Genomic DNA, 17088 nt, shown 5'->3' with positions numbered 1-17088 from the left:
CTTCTCCTCAGAGCGGACCCAGCAGCATTCAGCACCATTTTCCTGCCTGCACAACGCTGTCAGTGAAGAGCAAGTCCCTCCACAGGTAATTGGTATACATAAAGAATATCGGGTATAGCATTACCTTGGACTATATAGATCTGCTCCATGCTCCAATATATAACATTGCTATAGTGTATTGACATATACAAACATTCATGGAGATCACTTGCAGGCACAAAAGTGCCGCACATACTCAGGCTGACTGAACAAACTTCAATATTGCATGTGCTCATTACAAGTTGACACGGACATTACGTGAATACGATATAATAAACAATTATATAGAATTTTCATTGGTGGATGACCAGTGCACAGGGAGTCATATTTTAAACACTTTTCTTTATTTCTTCACTAGTATTTGTCTTTTATATTTCGCAAGTTTTTAACCACTATATATGAATTAAAAAGTTATGTTTTATATGAATTAATGTGCACCACTGTAAGGCAATTCTGTTTTCTCTTCTGAGAATCCATGAAAGACCTGGGTTCCATGGCTGCGGGGATTTCCTCCATGTCAGTAGCAGCTCGTCGAGGACTGTGGTTGAGCCAGTGGTCTGCCGATGCGGAATCCAGGAGAAGTGTGGAGACCCTACCCTACACACCTCAGCTACACCTGCTCTGAAGAAACCCTTTTCTTATGTTACATCATAGCCCTTTCAGACTAACAAGCCCAGAAAGGCCAAGCCGTTCAACACCTTCTTTCCGGAGGTCGGCCCAAGTTCAAGAAACCTGCGGCTGCAGGTTCCCAGGAACAGAAACCTGCTTCAGGTACACCAAAGTGGCATGACGGTGGACTGCACGCCCCGAAGGTGGGGCCGGTGCGAGCGAGACTCAGACATTTCAGTCATGTCTGGGTGTCCTCCGGCCTGGACCCCTGGATGCAAGATATTGTGTCCCAGGGGTACAGGCTGGAATTTCAAAATCTCCCTCCTCACCGATTTTTCAGATCAGCCTTGCCAGCTCTGCTGGAAGACAGGACTGTCCTGCAAGAAGCCGTCCAGAAGTTGGTGGAAGCACAAGTTATTGTACCAGTACCAACTCATATGCAAAACAAAAGTTACTATTCGAACCTTTTCGTGGTACCGAAACCGGATGGTTCGGTCAGACACATTCTGAACTTAAAATCACTAAACCCCTTTCTGAGGGAGTTCAAGTTCAAAATGGAGTCTCTAAAGGGCAGTGATATCAGGTCTGGAGGAGGGGGAATTCCTAGTATCCCTGGATAACAAGGATGCGTACCTCCACATTACGATTTGGCTGCCGCATCAAGCTTATCTTCGATTCACATTGTTGGACTGTCCTTTTGAGTTCCAGGCCCTCCCATTCGGGCTCTCCACAGCACCGAGGGTATTCACCAAGGTGATGGCGGATATGATGATTCCCCTCCACAGACAGGGGGAGAACATAATTCCGTATCTGGACGATCTGCTGATGAAGGCATCGTCCAAGGAGAAGCTGTTACGGTTCATAACACTCACGAGCCAGCTTCTGAAGGAACATGGTTGGATCCTGAATCTTCCAAAATCAGCAGTACGGGAAGGTTTCACGCTCGGCCCTTCCAACTAGATCTCCTGGACAAGTGGTCGGGATCCCATCTACACATGCACCAGAGAATATGTCTGTCGCCAAAGGCCAGGATTTCACTCCTCTGGTGGCTGCAATTACCTCACCTTCTGGAGGGCCGCAGGTTCGGGATTCAGGACTGGATCCTTCTAACCACGGATGTAACTCTCTGGGGCTGTGGCGCAGTCACTCAAAGGGAAACCTTCCAAGGAAGGTGGTGCCGATAAACATTCTGGAACTAAGAGCCGCCTACAATAGTCTTCTCCAAGCGGCCCATCTTCTGAGAAATCGGGCCATTCAATTGCAGTCGGAGAATGTGACAATGGTGGCCTACATAACCTGACAGGGCGGAACAAAGAGCAGAGCTGCAATGGCAGAGGTAACAAGAATCATCCTCTGGGCAGAAAAGCACGCGTTGGCGCTGTCAGCAATATTCATTCCGGGAGTAGACAACTGGGAAGCGGACTTCCTCAACAGACACGATCTCCATCCAGGGGAGCGGGGTCTCCATCCGGAGGTGTTCAAGGAGGTAACAGATCTTTGGGGCGTACCCCAGATCGACATGATGGCCTCCCGTCTCAACAAGAAGCTTCGGCGGTATTGTTCCAGGTCGAGCAGTGGCGGTGGACGCCCTAGTGACTACGTGGGTGTTCCAGTCGGTGTACGTTTTTCCTCCACTTCCACTCATCCGAAGGGTTCTAAAACTCATGGTTCTAAAACTCATAAGGAGAACAAAGGTTCAAGCGATCCTCATTGCTCCAGACTGGCCAAGTAGGGCTTGGTACGCAAATCTTCTGGATCTACTGCTAGAAGAGCCGAGGCCTCTCCCTCTTCGGGAGGACCTGCTGCAAGCAGGGGCCGTTCGCCTATCAAGACTTACCGCGGCTACGTTTGACGGCATGGAGGTTGAACGCCTGATACTAGCTCGGAAGGGCATTCCGAACAAGGTTATTCTTACCCTGATACAGACTAGGAAAAGAGTAACATTACCAACAAATTTGGAGAAAATATGTATCTTGGTGTGAGCCAAGAAATTACCTGCGGTGGAGTTTCAATTGGGATGGTTTCTCCTCTTCCTAAAAGCTTGTGTGGATATGGGCTTGAGGTTGGGATCTGTGAAGGTCCAGATTTCTGCCCTATCCATTTTCTTCCAGAAACAATTGGCTGCCCTCCCAGAGGTTCAGACTTTTTGGAAGGGAGTTCTGCACATCCGACCTCCCTTTGTACCGCCTACGACGCCTTGGGACCTTAACGTGGTGTTGCAATTCCTCCAATCAGACTGGTTCGAGCCTCTACAGGAGGTTGAGATCAAATTTCTTACATGGAAGGCTGTCACGTTGTTGGCTTTAGCTTCTGCTAAACGTGTGTCGGAGTTTGGGGCTTTGTCCTGTAAAAGTCCATACTTGATCTTCCAACGAAGATAGAGCTGAGCTCCGGACACGTCAGCAGTTTCTTCCGAAGGTTGTGTCAGCATTTCATATCAACAACCTATTGTGGTGCCAGTGGCTACTGACTCCTCAATTTCATCAAAGTCCTTGGTTGTTGTAAGGGCTCTGAAAATCTATGTGGAGAGGACTGCTCGTGACAGGAAATTGGACTCGGTTTGTCCTGTATGATCCCAAGAAAATTGGGTGTCCTGCTTCTAAGCAGACAGACAATCTCTCCCTGGATCAGGTTCACTATCCAATATGCGTATTCTACGGCAGGCTTGCCGTGTCCTACGTCTGTCAAGGACCACTCTACTCGTAAGGTGGGGTCTTCCTGGGCGGCTGCCCGGGGTGTCTCGGCGTTACAACTTTGCGAGCTGCAACTTGGTCTGGGTCAAACATGTTTGCAAAGTTCTACAAGTTCGATACTTTGGCCTCTGATTATCTGAAGTTCAGTCAATTAGTTTTGCAGGCGCCTCTGCGCTCTACCTCCCGTTCTGGGAGCTTTGGTACATCCCCATGGTACTAATGTGGACCCCAGCATCTTCTAGGACGTTAGAGAAAATAGGATTTTGGTTACCTACTGGTAAATCCTTTTCTCGTAGTCCGTAGAGGATGCTGGGCGCCATTGTTATCTGGTTCAGTACAACTTTGTTTTTAGTTAAGTACTGCATTGTTACTTGGTAAGTAATTTTTCAGCGGTTGCTGAGTTTTCAAGCTAAGTTAGCTTGATGTGCCTTCTATGTGTGAGCTGGTATGAATCTCGCCACTATCTGTGTTAAATCCTTCTCTCGAAGATGTCCGTCTCCTCGGGGCACAGTTTCTAGACTGAGTCTGGTAGGAGAGGCATAGAGGGAGGAGCCAGACCACACTCTTAAACTCTTAAAGTGCCAATGGCACCTTGTGGACCAGTCTATACCCCATGGTACTAATGTGGACCCCAGCATCCTCTAGACTACGAGAAAAGGATTTACTGGTAGGTAACCAAAATCCTATTTTTACTTAAAGGAGCCTGTACTACATCAAAGACCAACACTGGACAACTGTTACAAATATGCTGCCAGTATGTAACTTGACTTACCTGTTTGGTGAGATCGCACAGTGCCCCCCATCTCGTGTGGTCCTCTGCTGAGCTGCTGGCAGCCTACCACTGCCATTGACGGGCAGCTGATTTATGTGCTACAGACGTCTGCATATGTGCATAGTACTGGAACCTGTTAGGGATCAGCAAAGTAAGGCTTCTCTGGATACCTATTGTGAGCATTGGGGGCTGTACAGTCATTTGCATAGTACTGGAACCCTTTAGGGACTCGGCAAAGCAAGGCTTCGCTGAATACCTATTTGTCCGCTATGGGCACTGTACAGTCATTTGCATAGTACTATAACCAGTTAGGGACTCGGCAAAGCAAGGCTTCGCTGGATGAGATCAGTACTAAATGCCGCCGGCCGGAATCCCGGCGGTCGAAATACAGACACCGGAATCCCGACCACACAATCCCGACAGGGGTGGCGAGCGGAATGCAGCCCCTTGCGGGCACGGTGCCTCGCTACGCTCGGCACACTATTATATTATCCCTCTATGGGTGTCGTGGAGACCCACAGAGGGAGAATATGTCGGGATTGTGGCGGTCGGGATTCCGGCGTCGGTATTTCGACCGCCGGGATTCCGGCCGGCGGCATCTTGACCGCATCCCCGCTGGATACCTACTGTTAGCAATGGGGACTGTACAGTCAATTGCATAATAATGGAACCCATTAGGGACTCAGCAAAGCAAGGCTTCACTGGATACCTTTTGTCAGCAATGGGGACTGTACAGTCATTTGCATAATACTGGAACCCGTTAAGGACTCAGCAAAGCAAGGCTTCGCTGAATACCTATTGTCCGCTATGGGGACTGTACAGTCATTTGCATAGTACTGTAACCAGTTAGGGACTCAGCAAAGCAAGGCTTCGCTGGATACCTATTGTCAGCAGTGGGGACTGTACAGTCATTTGCATAGTACTGGAATCTGTACGGACTCAACAAAGCAAGGCTTCGCTGGATACCTATGGTCAGTAATGAGGACTGTACAGTAATTTGCATAGTACTGGAACCCGTTAGGGACTCACCAAACAAAGGCTTCACTGGATACAAATTGTCGGCAATAGGGACTGTACAGCCATTTGCACAGGACTGGAAGCCGTTACGGACTCAGCAAAGCAAGGCTTCACAGTATCCTTATTGTCAGCAATGGGGCCTGTACAGATATTTGCATAGTAATGGAACCAGTTAGGAACTCAACAAAGCAAGGCTTCACTGGATACCTATTGTAAGCAATGGGGACTTTACAGTAATTTGCACAGCACTGGAACTCGTTAGTGACGCAGCAAAGCAAGGCTTCGCTGGATACCTATTGTCAGCAATGGGGCCTGTACAGACATTTGCATAGTAATGGGACCCGTTAGGAACGCAGAAAAGCAAGGCTTCACTGGATACCTATTGTCAGCATGGGGACTGTACAGTAATTTTCAGCAATAAGTTAAGCTTACCGCTGTTTGCTAAATACAGAACTACCAAGTGCTGAAGGGGCAATGACCTGTTCTTAAATGGAGCCCTTGTTATTTTTAGTTAGTATATTTACAACTAAAAAGAAAATATAACTTAAAATGTACTTACTCTAATTTTACCTTGAACAAAGCTATTTATATCATCACTTGAGTCAAACACTGTCAATGTCTTCATAAGATTCCGCTCCAGCCATTGCCAGTGCTTCAAAATCTCCTCTCTGTTAGCTCCTAAAACAGAAGAGCATTATAGCTGAAATAAAGCAAGTCAAAACTCCACTCAACCCACTCTATTGTATTCACAGCAGACCTTTAAAACCGGAATTGTGTTCGATTTCTCTGCAGGAAGCAGAAAAGGTTCGTATTTTACTTACTGTAAACAGATATGCATGTGAATGGCACAGAAATGAAGTGTATGATAATGGAAAGTAAGTATTCCCGCAGCTACATGAAATGCAGTCCCTGCAGAACCCTCCCACTCACTTATGAGCAGCAGATTTTAGCCTTCCAACTAAACACAAACAAGAGTGTGTGGGTTGGTTTAGGAAAGAAAATGCCAGTATGAGAGCCAGGAATTCTAGAGTAATCCTTCCATAAAACAGACTGAGTAACTACCTCCCTTTGCATCCATTCAAATAAGTCAACTTAAGACATATAAATGTGCTGGTGTACTTTGGTCAGAGATAAATTCATTAAATCAAACTGTAATGTCTGCATCTCTGAAAGCTCTCAGCCTGGGTTTATCTGTTGCCCCACCCCCCTACTCCTACACACTCAATTAGTACCTGCTACCTTTACAGCATAAATAGATGATCTATGCATACTTGCCTACCTGACCCTCTCCATGAGGGAGAAAATGCTCTATTCCTGGACTTTCCTGGTGTCAAAGTCAGAAAAATATCACGCTGCACATTGCCATATATGCACCTCATGCGTGTGCCCGCTGCACGTGCATGAGCCCTCCCGTGCGTGCGTATACTCGCAGTCGCGTGCACTCGCAGGCGCACGGTATGCGCATTTACGGTAGAGTTTGTGTGCGTCTAGCGGGCGACTCGATCGTTACATATTTTAGTCATATAATGTATTTTGTAGATTATGGTCCCTTTGATAGAATCTGAAAGTTTAGTTAATGTAGCATGTTCGGGGACAAAGAGATTCCTCTTTGTTTGATACGAAGGGTCAGACAGGGGTTACACAGTGGTGTTTAGTATCCATCGGAAGAGAATATAATTAGCAATATTCCGGTGTTGGTTTGAAGCGGATTACTCGCTCGTGCGTATAGTTATGGACATAAGAAGTTTATGGACATTTACTATATTTGCACTTTATTACCCATGCGGCGGGAAACCCAGTTTCCCTCCCACCTGAGCAGTTTGGAATAGTCACAGCCCACCTGTATGAACCAACCTATGACCTTTTGTTATAATGCGGAGACGGATTCCTGTGTCCAATGAACAATAAGAATGTAGGGACCATTGTACTGTATTGTGTGTAGTGTATAAAAAGACAAGCCGATCTGGGCCAGCTCTCTCTACTCTTCTCAACGGTTCTCATCACTGATAATCGGGAGCTGGATTTCCAGAAAGGCGCTTGCGATTGTTTCCCCTTGTGCGTAAGTTCTCTGCAACCATTTTGTCTCTTGTTAATGTTATAAGCCATTCTCTCTCTCCTTCCCCTTTAAATGTAATTGTGTCTTTGTTGTATTTTAACGTGTAGTAACTCGGTTAGGTATTTTATGTTAGTTTGGTAGTGTATAACTTGTATTGTGTATTCTTTTGCGATTGAACGTTCATTCTCTCCCTTAAAGGTGTTAGAACCTTAGACCGGTAGTTGAGTGTTTATTATATTGCTAAAAGTGTTCTCTGAGCGTCACATACGCTCATACAGCTTTTAAACTAACAAAGTTACACTGTGTTGCATTTACACCTTATCACTGCACAAAGGTTTACAATATAAGTACATTGTTTATGATATTGTTACAAAGGTTTAACCCTGTGAGCATCAGCGCCGCTTGTGATCTCCTCGTGGTCTCGAGCATCCGCTACGATAGCGTATCATTACGTTAGTCAGCAGCTTATAGCGTGCTTGCCTTTACGCTTTAAGCCGTGAGCGAACGTGCCGCTCGTGCGTCTCGTCCACGGCTAAGCGTTTGTTACGCTACGTGCGTACTCTTACGGTATTCCATACGCCAATTGCGTACTGAGCCTCTTAACCTTTTAGCGTGTTTAATATAGGATATAAATTAGGCTTTATCAATTGGGCACTCGCCCGCTCTTAACATATCTGCACTAGGTAATTTCAGCAGACATTATCGGTCAGCAAAGGGCGGGAGGTAATATTCCTCGTAGTGCTGACCAGATAAGCGTCTGCTTCGCTTAGTAAGGAGTGCTGAAGGAATCCGGAACCGGAAGGTAGGAACAGTACGTTATTGTCTTTTAAAAAGTGTTTAGTTTCTGTTTTGCGTACGTACGCATAGGCACACACACCTGTATTTCGTGTTTAGCATTATTTGTCCGTACCTCATTCTCCTGATTGCCACACACTAGTGATAACGTGCTGAGACATTTGTTGTTATTAATAGTTAAAAGATAAAAAGTAATATTTAAGGGAATAATTGTAAAAGGCACGCACACAGTCTCACCTAGAAATACAAGGGAGATTTGGGTGGTGTTCAGTGAATGATTACTGTTAAAGATCATTCACATTGATAAACGTGTAGTGTGTTACTGTGGACGTACTTGGTCTGCGTACACGTGTCCTTACAAGGGCAGGGCGTACGCAACGCAAGGGTCGACGCACGGAGCGTATATCACGCAACGGAGCTTACGGATACGCCCACATAATACAAACCGCACGATAGTATTGTTTTAATAGGCGATAAGGAAGTAACGCGAAAATAACACAAATCTATCTCAAACCCAAAAATTTAAAGTTAAAAGGAAAAAAGACTTCCTCTGTTGCAATTCTTCTGGGTTAGACTATTACTGAATGAAAGGAATTCTGTACAGAAATAAGAGTGTTTGAATGTAAGAGTGTGTATATATAAGATTTCTCTTTTATTACGGAAGTGGGAACCATAGGCCAGTAGAAAGAAGTACACCAGCGAGAGTGATATCGTGGGGTGGCTTGGGAGGCGTCCCTTGTTAGTCTCGACATATTAATGAGCAGTAGAGTCTGCTGTACATAACAGACCAGGAGGTCACAGACCAGGAGGTCACAGACCAGGAGGTTCAGGTACAGCAGACTAGAAGTAGAGAGCACAACCGAAGAGGGTTGGTGCGAGACCCATATAGGCCAAAGAAGCTCATTGCTGAAGGAATTCGCAGCCGAAATTTTCGATTCCACTGATCGTTCCGCACATAAGATTAGTTGCTTGTGTGCAGATACGATTGTACCGCATGTGATTGTGTGCATTAGCGTGTCTTGAATTCAGAAGAACGCTACTTGCACATTGTTAACGTGATTTGTGTAATTTTTTTATTTTAAGGGAAGTAGTCTGATCACTCAGGGACATTCCAGCGACTGATACTTGCTGGGGAGGGTAAGACACTCCCACACGCCCGAGCAAGTAGACGTACTTAGGTGCCCTAGGTTGGGTACGGAACCTCTGGGAACTTTGGTCGCCGTATTGGCCAGCGTGGGCGGAGTTAAGTGGGCGGACCTCGTTGCAAAACCCCCACCGCAGCCTTACCCCGGACATCTTGGTTTTTGTAAGGGTTGCCGAAGACCCTGATTTGAAGTCAGAGGTAGTGAAAGCAGCATCTGCAAAGATGGGGGCCAGTTGTTCAGGTAAGGGGCGATCAACCGAGGTTCAGGTTGATTTGGTAAACCGACCAATTGGGTCGGCAAGGTATATCATGTGTGAGAAATATGGTCATCACACAGAAATGTTGTGCAATGAATGGGAAAGGATGACTGTGCATGACGGGGAAAAGTTTCCCCGGGTAGGTAGTTTTAACCCAGAAGTATTACAGAATTTAAGGAGAAGAGTTTGCCTGATTAAATCTTCAAAAAGGCGTTTTAGACATTATGATTATTTAACATTGTGGCAACAGGAAGGTGAAATACAAAGGGGGTTGGCGCAAGCCACTGGATCTAACCCTATCAGGAAACTGATAGCCACTGCACACCCACCACCACCACCATACATACCTAGAGAGAAATTGGTTGCAGAGAATGGCACTCAGGGTCATGTTAAATGTATAGAAGTTAAAGATAATGTAACTAAAGTAATTAATGCTAACACTAATCCGTGCAAGTTGTACCCTGTTTTGAATTTTCCCCAGGATTGTGACCAAGGGGATGAGCCCACAACAATATCAGCACTCTCCCTAGCAGCCACCATATCAGAAACAGCAGTGGGCACGACCCAACCCGAAAGATTAGTATCAAAGGCCCCTAGCGGAGGGACAGGTGAGGTCGTATCGACTGGTAAGTACGGCACCATACACTATGCTGAAACCATTTCACCACATGTTGTAGAATCTACTCAGAATGATGTTGTTGGACTTAATCCTGTTAGGGTAATAGCAGTGCCAAATGGGAAAACTGACACTTCAGGAGCAACTCCTGTCAGGAACATCGCCATGCACTGTCCCTTTTCCCGAGCAGAATTAAGATCAATGATGTCTGAATTCCCTGATCCTAGGAAAGACTTAGTTGCATGTCAAAAGTATATTAGGGAGCTAGGAAATTCTGCAGAGCCAAATAACAAAGATTGGAGGACAGTTTTGAGGGCATGTTTACACCCCAATGTTGATTCGTTAAAGTTTATCTCTGATTGTAAGTTAGATGAGGAAGTACCACTAACAGACGAGTATAATCAGGATAATGTAAAGAGAATCAATTTACAGTTAGGGCTATATTTTCCTGCAGTAGTAAAGTGGAATAAAATCTTTACAATAAAACAAAAAGAAGGTGAATCCACACCAGAGTATTTTCACCGGGCTCTGCAGGATATGGCTAGGTACACTGGTATAGATGACATTAAAACTAATGTACACCACAGGGAAGTAGCTGTTTCAGTATTAATGGACGGTCTAAAAGATGTTTTAAGGAATAGAATACAAACCACTAGGCCTGATTGGAGAGGTATGTCGGTGGATGCATTGGGAGAGGCTGCTGCTGGGCATGATCGGAATATCATCAGACACAGGGAGTCACAGAGTGATAAATTAATGGCTGTAAGCATACAGGCTCTTACTACTGGGCCACCACCTCAGCCCAGAACTGTGACCCCTGTGGGTAAGTCGAGAGGTATAAAATGTTATAGTTGTCACAGAGAGGGACACATGTCACGTGATTGTAAAACAAAACAAAGGCAAAATTCATATCAATCCCCTAGACAACGACCTGATACGAGACATTGGGATCAAGGACCGCAGAGGTGGAGCTATGAGCCACATGCAGGGGAAACAAAAAGGCATCCCCCAAGAAGAGACTGGCAAATCTCTGATAGTTCCCATCTACCCCCACCACAAGTAATTGCTGCCAGCGCGATTCAGGGAGGTCACCATACCCAATAGGGGTGTGGCCATACCTGTAATCTGCAGCCAGTGAAATTAATTGCGAGTCTTGGAAGTGAACCCGAGGTCACAATTGATGTAGCTGGTAAACCATTAAATTTCCTTGTAGATACGGGGGCGGCCAAATCAGTGATAAATTCGACAGTGGGCATGAGAACCACTGGTAGGACAATTCCAGCCATGGGAGTAACGGGAATAGTACAGCACTACCCTGTTAGCAAACCAGCAGAGATTACAATAGGGCCTTTGCATACCAAGCATTCCTTTTTGCTGGCTGCATCGGCACCGACTAATCTCCTGGGAAGAGATTTATTGTGTAAAATGGGGTGCGTCATTTATTGTACTCCTGAAGGTGTATTCTTAGACATACCTGAGAAACACGCCCAGGAAGTACAAGATATGCTAGACTCCCCATCAAAATTAATGTCACATACCCTTATGATAAATAGGAGTCCATCCCAGGTAGAAGAAATGACATCCCAAATACCAGAGTCACTTTGGACTAAAGATGGACAAGACACTGGATTAATGGCAAACGTAGCTCCAGTCGTTGTGCAAGTAAAAGATGGTAGGATAGCTCCAAAAATCCCACAATACCCTCTGAAGCCAGAGGTGGAGTTAGGAGTGTACCCCGTAATAGAGCGCTTGCTACAACAGGGCATCCTGGTAAGAACATCCAGCACTGCCAATAGTCCCATCTTCCCTGTGAAAAAGAGTGGGGGGAGGGGTTACAGGCTAGTGCAGGATCTAAGGGGGATTAACAAAATAGTTGAGAGTCAGTTCCCCGTAGTGCCAAATCCAGCTGTCATCCTTATGCAAATCCCTCCCACTGAGAAATTTTTCACTGTAATTGACCTTTGCTCCGCCTTCTTCTCGGTACCTCTGCACCCTGAAAGCCAATATTTGTTTGCTTTCACATACAGAGGAGTCCAATACACATGGACTCGATTACCACAAGGTTTCATAGACAGTCCAAGTATATTTTCACAGGCTTTGCATGATTGTTTACAGTCTTTCCAACCAGAGAGTGGATCAATATTGATACAGTATGTGGATGATCTACTACTGTGTTCAGATTCACTGGAAGCATCCCTGAAAGATACGAAACAGCTCCTGTTTCATCTTTCAGACACAGGACACAAGGTTTCCAAAGACAAGTTGCAATTATGCCAGACTAAAGTAAAATATTTGGGACACTGCCTGACACAAGGACTGAGACACCTGACCGCTGATAGAATTCAAGCAATTCGAGACATGACTCTGCCACAAACCCAGCAACAGATCAGAACGTTTCTAGGAATGTGTGGGTATTGCCGTAACTGGATCCCAGGTTTTTCCATTCTAGCATTACCTTTGCAGGAGATGGTCTCATCAAACAAACCTGATCGGATCTCGCATACAGACGAATCCTAGATGGCATTTGAGAGACTTAAACAGTGCCTAACACAGGCACCGGCATTAGGTATGCCTGACTATGGGAAACCCTTTGAGCTGTACGGAACAGAAAGTGCTGGTTGCGCGGCAGGCGTCCTAACCCAAAAGCACGGTGATGCCAGCAGGCCGGTAGCATACTACAGCGCTCAGCTAGATACGGTAGCGCGATCCCTCCCCACATGCTTGCGAAGTGTCGCTGCGATAGCATTGCTAGTAACGAAAAGCGAAGATGTAGTGCTAGGACACAACCTCACAATCCATACACCGCATGCAGTGTCAGCCTTGCTAAATTCGGCTCAAACCAGACACGTCTCATCAGCGCGGTTTACAAGATGGGAATTGGCATTGATGGCCCCCGTAAACATCACCATAAAGAGATGCAGCGCATTAAATCCTGCAACGTATCTCCCAGGTGTGCCTGGACAGGCACAAAGGGTGGAGGATGAGAGTAATGGTGAAGGAGGATTTAGAATAGGAAAAGACATGCATGATTGTATGGAATATTTGACCCAAAATTTCATGGCAAGGCCTGACATCAGTGACAACCCACTGGAAGATGTAGATTTTACTTTCTACACTGACGGTAGTTGTCACAGACAGACGGACTCGGGAGACTTGTGTACTGGATACGCAGTCGTAGATGACCAAGGCACCATAGAAGCAGAACCGCTAGGCCCACCTCACTCAGCCCAGGTTGCTGAACTGGTTGCCCTAACCAGAGCATGTGAATTGGCTAAGGGCAAATCAGCCAATATCTATACCGATTCTAGATACGCATTCGGAGTAGTCCATGATTTCGGAGCCCTATGGCGCCTCAGAAATTTCATGACGGCAGCTGGTACACCGGTAGCGCATGCAGCTCACATCAAAAGGCTTCTAACAGCGATACAGGAACCCGACAGAGAGGCTGTTATCAAGTGTAAAGCACATACATATAGCCAAGACCCGGTATCACTTGGTAACAGCCGAGCAGACGAAGCTGCTAAGTTAGCAGCTGGTACCCCCAGACAGACAGACACCACACAACTGATGGTATTTAATACCGTCAACACACAGAAATTGTGTGAAATGCAAAATTTGTGTTCCACACAGGAAAAGGCAGTTTGGAGGGCAAAAGGATATGGCCAGGAGTCCTCAGGACTCTGGACAGATGGGCAGGGTAAACCAGTGGCACCCAGAGCATACCTTCCAAGTTTAGCGGAAGCAGCACATGGGCTGACTCATCTAGGCAAGGAAGGGATGTGCAAGTTGGTAAGAGCATATTGGTGCGCCCCAGGATTTTCTTCCCATGCGGGAAAAAGGGCAATGACATGCCTCACCTGCTTGAGGAAGAATATCGGAAAGGCAATACCAACAGAACCATCTCATATCCCACCTACAGGCGGCCCTTTTCAGGTAATACAAATTGATTTCATACAATTACCCCCTTGTCGAAATTTGAAGTATGTACTAGTTTGTATAGATGTGTTTTCAAATTGGGTCGAAGCATTTCCTGCGGCCACAAATACCGCTATGTTTACTGCTAAGAAAATTGTGCAGGAATTTGTGTGTAGATACGGTATCCCTAGAATAATTGAAAGTGATAGGGGTACCCATTTTACAGGTGATGTCTTTCAAGGAATGTGTAAGTTGATGGGAATTGATAGTAAGCTGCACACTCCGTACCGCCCCCAGGCGAGTGCGAAGGTAGAAAGAGTGAACAGCACTATTAAAAATAAATTGAGCAAAGTTATGGCAGAAACAGGATTGACATGGCCAGAAGCTTTGCCCATTGTATTATACAGCATCAGAACCACTCCCAGGTCCCCTCTTAATCTGTCCCCTTTTGAAATTCTGTTCGGTCGACAACCGCATGTTATGATTAACCCTCAGGATGATTTGAAGTGTAACAATGAAGTGACTGTAAAATACCTGGTTAAGATGAGTAAACAGCTAAGGAATCAGAATGACAATTTGAAGTTGGTGATTCCTGATCTGCCAGATAGTAATTGTCATGACATTGAACCTGGGGATTATGTAATGATACGGAATTTTCTACGCTCAGGTTGCCTTATTGACAGATGGGAAGGACCATACCAAGTCTTATTGATTAGCACGACAGCATTGAAGGTTGCCGAGAGAGAGACTTGGGTTCATTCGTCCCATTGTAAGAAGGTTGCTGATCCAGAGAGGTCTCGTGATAAAGAACAGACGGTAGAGGAAGTTGTATCACTGGAGTGTCTGTTTCAGGAGGACTGAGACGGCACCTGAGCATTGAGAATAATAAGATCGGAGGCAGTTGTCGATTCCCTGTTCCCTTTTATTGTTTTTCTCCACTTCCCATCCCATCTCCCTCAATTATTTCTTTCCCCCTTCTCATTCTTCTCCATTTCCTCCTATAAGATGGACTTGCCCCAAGAGACTGTGATCCGGATTTTCCTGTTGACCATGATGTTGACCAGAGCAGTCTGTTCCGGCGAGAGTACCATGGAGGTCGAGAGAGGTTCTGGAATGGGTTCTGATGACAGAGATGGAGGCGTAGATTTCCAAGAACAACATAATCACCGAGTAAAGGCGAGTATCAGAAAACGATCTGGTAGCATTGACAATAGAAGGAATTGTGAAGGATTGTTAGCTGAAGAGAACTGTATCTGTAAACTCTGTGACAGTGTAGTTGAGGATGGGTGCATCAAGAAATGTCAGTCCAGTTTTAATATCCACATGGACCGGCATCCATTGAGTGACTATCACTCCTTAGTGGGTAAAGTGTTAAATCAGACAGATTGTTGGGTATGCTCTCAAGTACCTCAAGGCCATAGCAAATCAGGATTAGTACCATTCCCTTTAACTATAGGGGAGGTACTTGAGCTAAGTGGTGGGAGGCCGGTGGACAGGAGGTTTAATATCTCCAGTCCTCCTAGTTTGAAGCTCCACCAATATCATGTGGATAGATCCCTAGTATGTTTTAACATTTCCAATCCCCGAAAGCCGGGAAATTGGGAAGTGTCATGGAATAACCAAACCATGACCTTTTCATACAGAGCCGATAGAATGCCTACAGATACAGAACTTATACGCCACATAGCCGGTAGTGGAAAATATTTCCGATATAGGTATACCCTAGGAAGTAGGATCATGAGAGTTGGAGAAGTATCACCAGGGTACTGTGCACATATCGTACAAACAGATACGTGTACTGAACAGATGGGAGAATTAGGGTTAGGAGATTTCATATGGAAAATGTGTAATATGGTTATGTCCTACTCCGTCCCATATGTTCTCCCCGATGATGCATATTTCATATGCGGGAGGAAGGCGTATAAGTGGCTTGCCCCAAACTCAGAAGGGTTATGTTATATTGGAAAAGTACTGCCTGAGGTAATGACCGTATCCCACACTAAAATGAAGGATATTCACCGCAGTGCCCAAGCTCCTTATACTCACATTCATTACGAGCATATCGTTAAACGGCACCTGATAGAAAGAACAGAGCATCCGGCCTCTGACCTGATCCATGAATCCACCGGGATTCAATTCCTAATCGCGTTAGATATCACTCGTACCGCCAGAGGAGTGATAAATTATAAATATATATCTGCGCTTGCAAATTTATTAGACAATATCACTGAAATGTATGATGACACATTCAGGTATACCGGAAGGGAGCTCCAAGCTTATAAAACAAACTGGTTCAGCATAGGATGGTTCTTAATTATCTCACGGCAGTGACAGGTGGATATTGTGTCACACTGGCAACGCAGTACGGCGTAAAATGCTGCAATTACATTACAAATAGCACCGAGGACCCGGTCGAGGTCATAGACCAAAAGATGGACGACATTCTCCAATTAAAGTGGGAGTTCCGCAGGAGACACAATCTCACCCTCGCTGCTGTGGGTAATGAGCTGACCGGTTGGGTGTCATGGTTGAACCCGCGAAATTGGTTCTCTGGTTTAGGAGAATGGGCTCAAGGAATTATCATGGATGTAGGGAAATTTCTTTTGTGTATTCTGGGTGTCATCATATTGGTCGGTCTGATATTTAGATGCGTTCGGGTTTTAACAAAGTGTAAACGTAGCGCCCGAGTGATGAGTTTAAGAAGTGAAGATACTGTAATAACAACGACTGATTTGATTTACGACCCAACCATTGAGACAATGTTGTGATGAAAATGTGATTCCACGGTCCGTTTCTTTCACCCGTTTCTCCTTTGTTTTCCTCCAAGGTAAAAAGACATCCGCTTGGAAGAAGAATTTGACAACCTTTTACACAGACAACTGATGGACTATGCCATAGACCCCCCATATCCCTAGTAACTTTAATTTTACGCTAGCCCAACACTTTTTGTAAGTCTATGGACATTGAGAAAGCTTTTGCTCGCATTTTTGGCAAAAGCCCAAAGAGACTACAGTCAACATGTACATCAAGACACCAGACAAGACTTCAATCAACAAATGTATCATAAACTCACATAGTTTATGACTGCATTTACCATAATTGCTCCTTATCTTCATCTCTACAACCTTCAGGTAATGACACACATAGTCGATAGGGAATATAGGCACAGATATCA

General features: G+C 45.4%; 1 protein-coding gene across 3 annotated transcripts in view; it reads right to left on the bottom strand.

The window, feature by feature from the left end:
* TBC1D8B (TBC1 domain family member 8B) overlaps positions 1-17088 on the bottom strand; it is a 235323-nt gene that overhangs the window by 148004 nt on the left and 70231 nt on the right. For all 3 annotated transcript variants that reach the window (XM_063937365.1, XM_063937367.1, XM_063937366.1), the window contains exon 3: positions 5690-5808. In XM_063937365.1, the coding sequence (XP_063793435.1) occupies positions 5690-5808 (119 nt within the window). The remainder of the gene's footprint in view (positions 1-5689; positions 5809-17088) is intronic.

The sequence above is a fragment of the Pseudophryne corroboree genome, chromosome 8 (assembly GCF_028390025.1).
Source record: "Pseudophryne corroboree isolate aPseCor3 chromosome 8, aPseCor3.hap2, whole genome shotgun sequence".
Taxonomy (NCBI): Eukaryota; Metazoa; Chordata; class Amphibia; order Anura; family Myobatrachidae; genus Pseudophryne; species Pseudophryne corroboree.
Note: the sequence above shows the minus strand (reverse complement) of the source record. Positions and strands in the feature narration are given on the sequence as shown.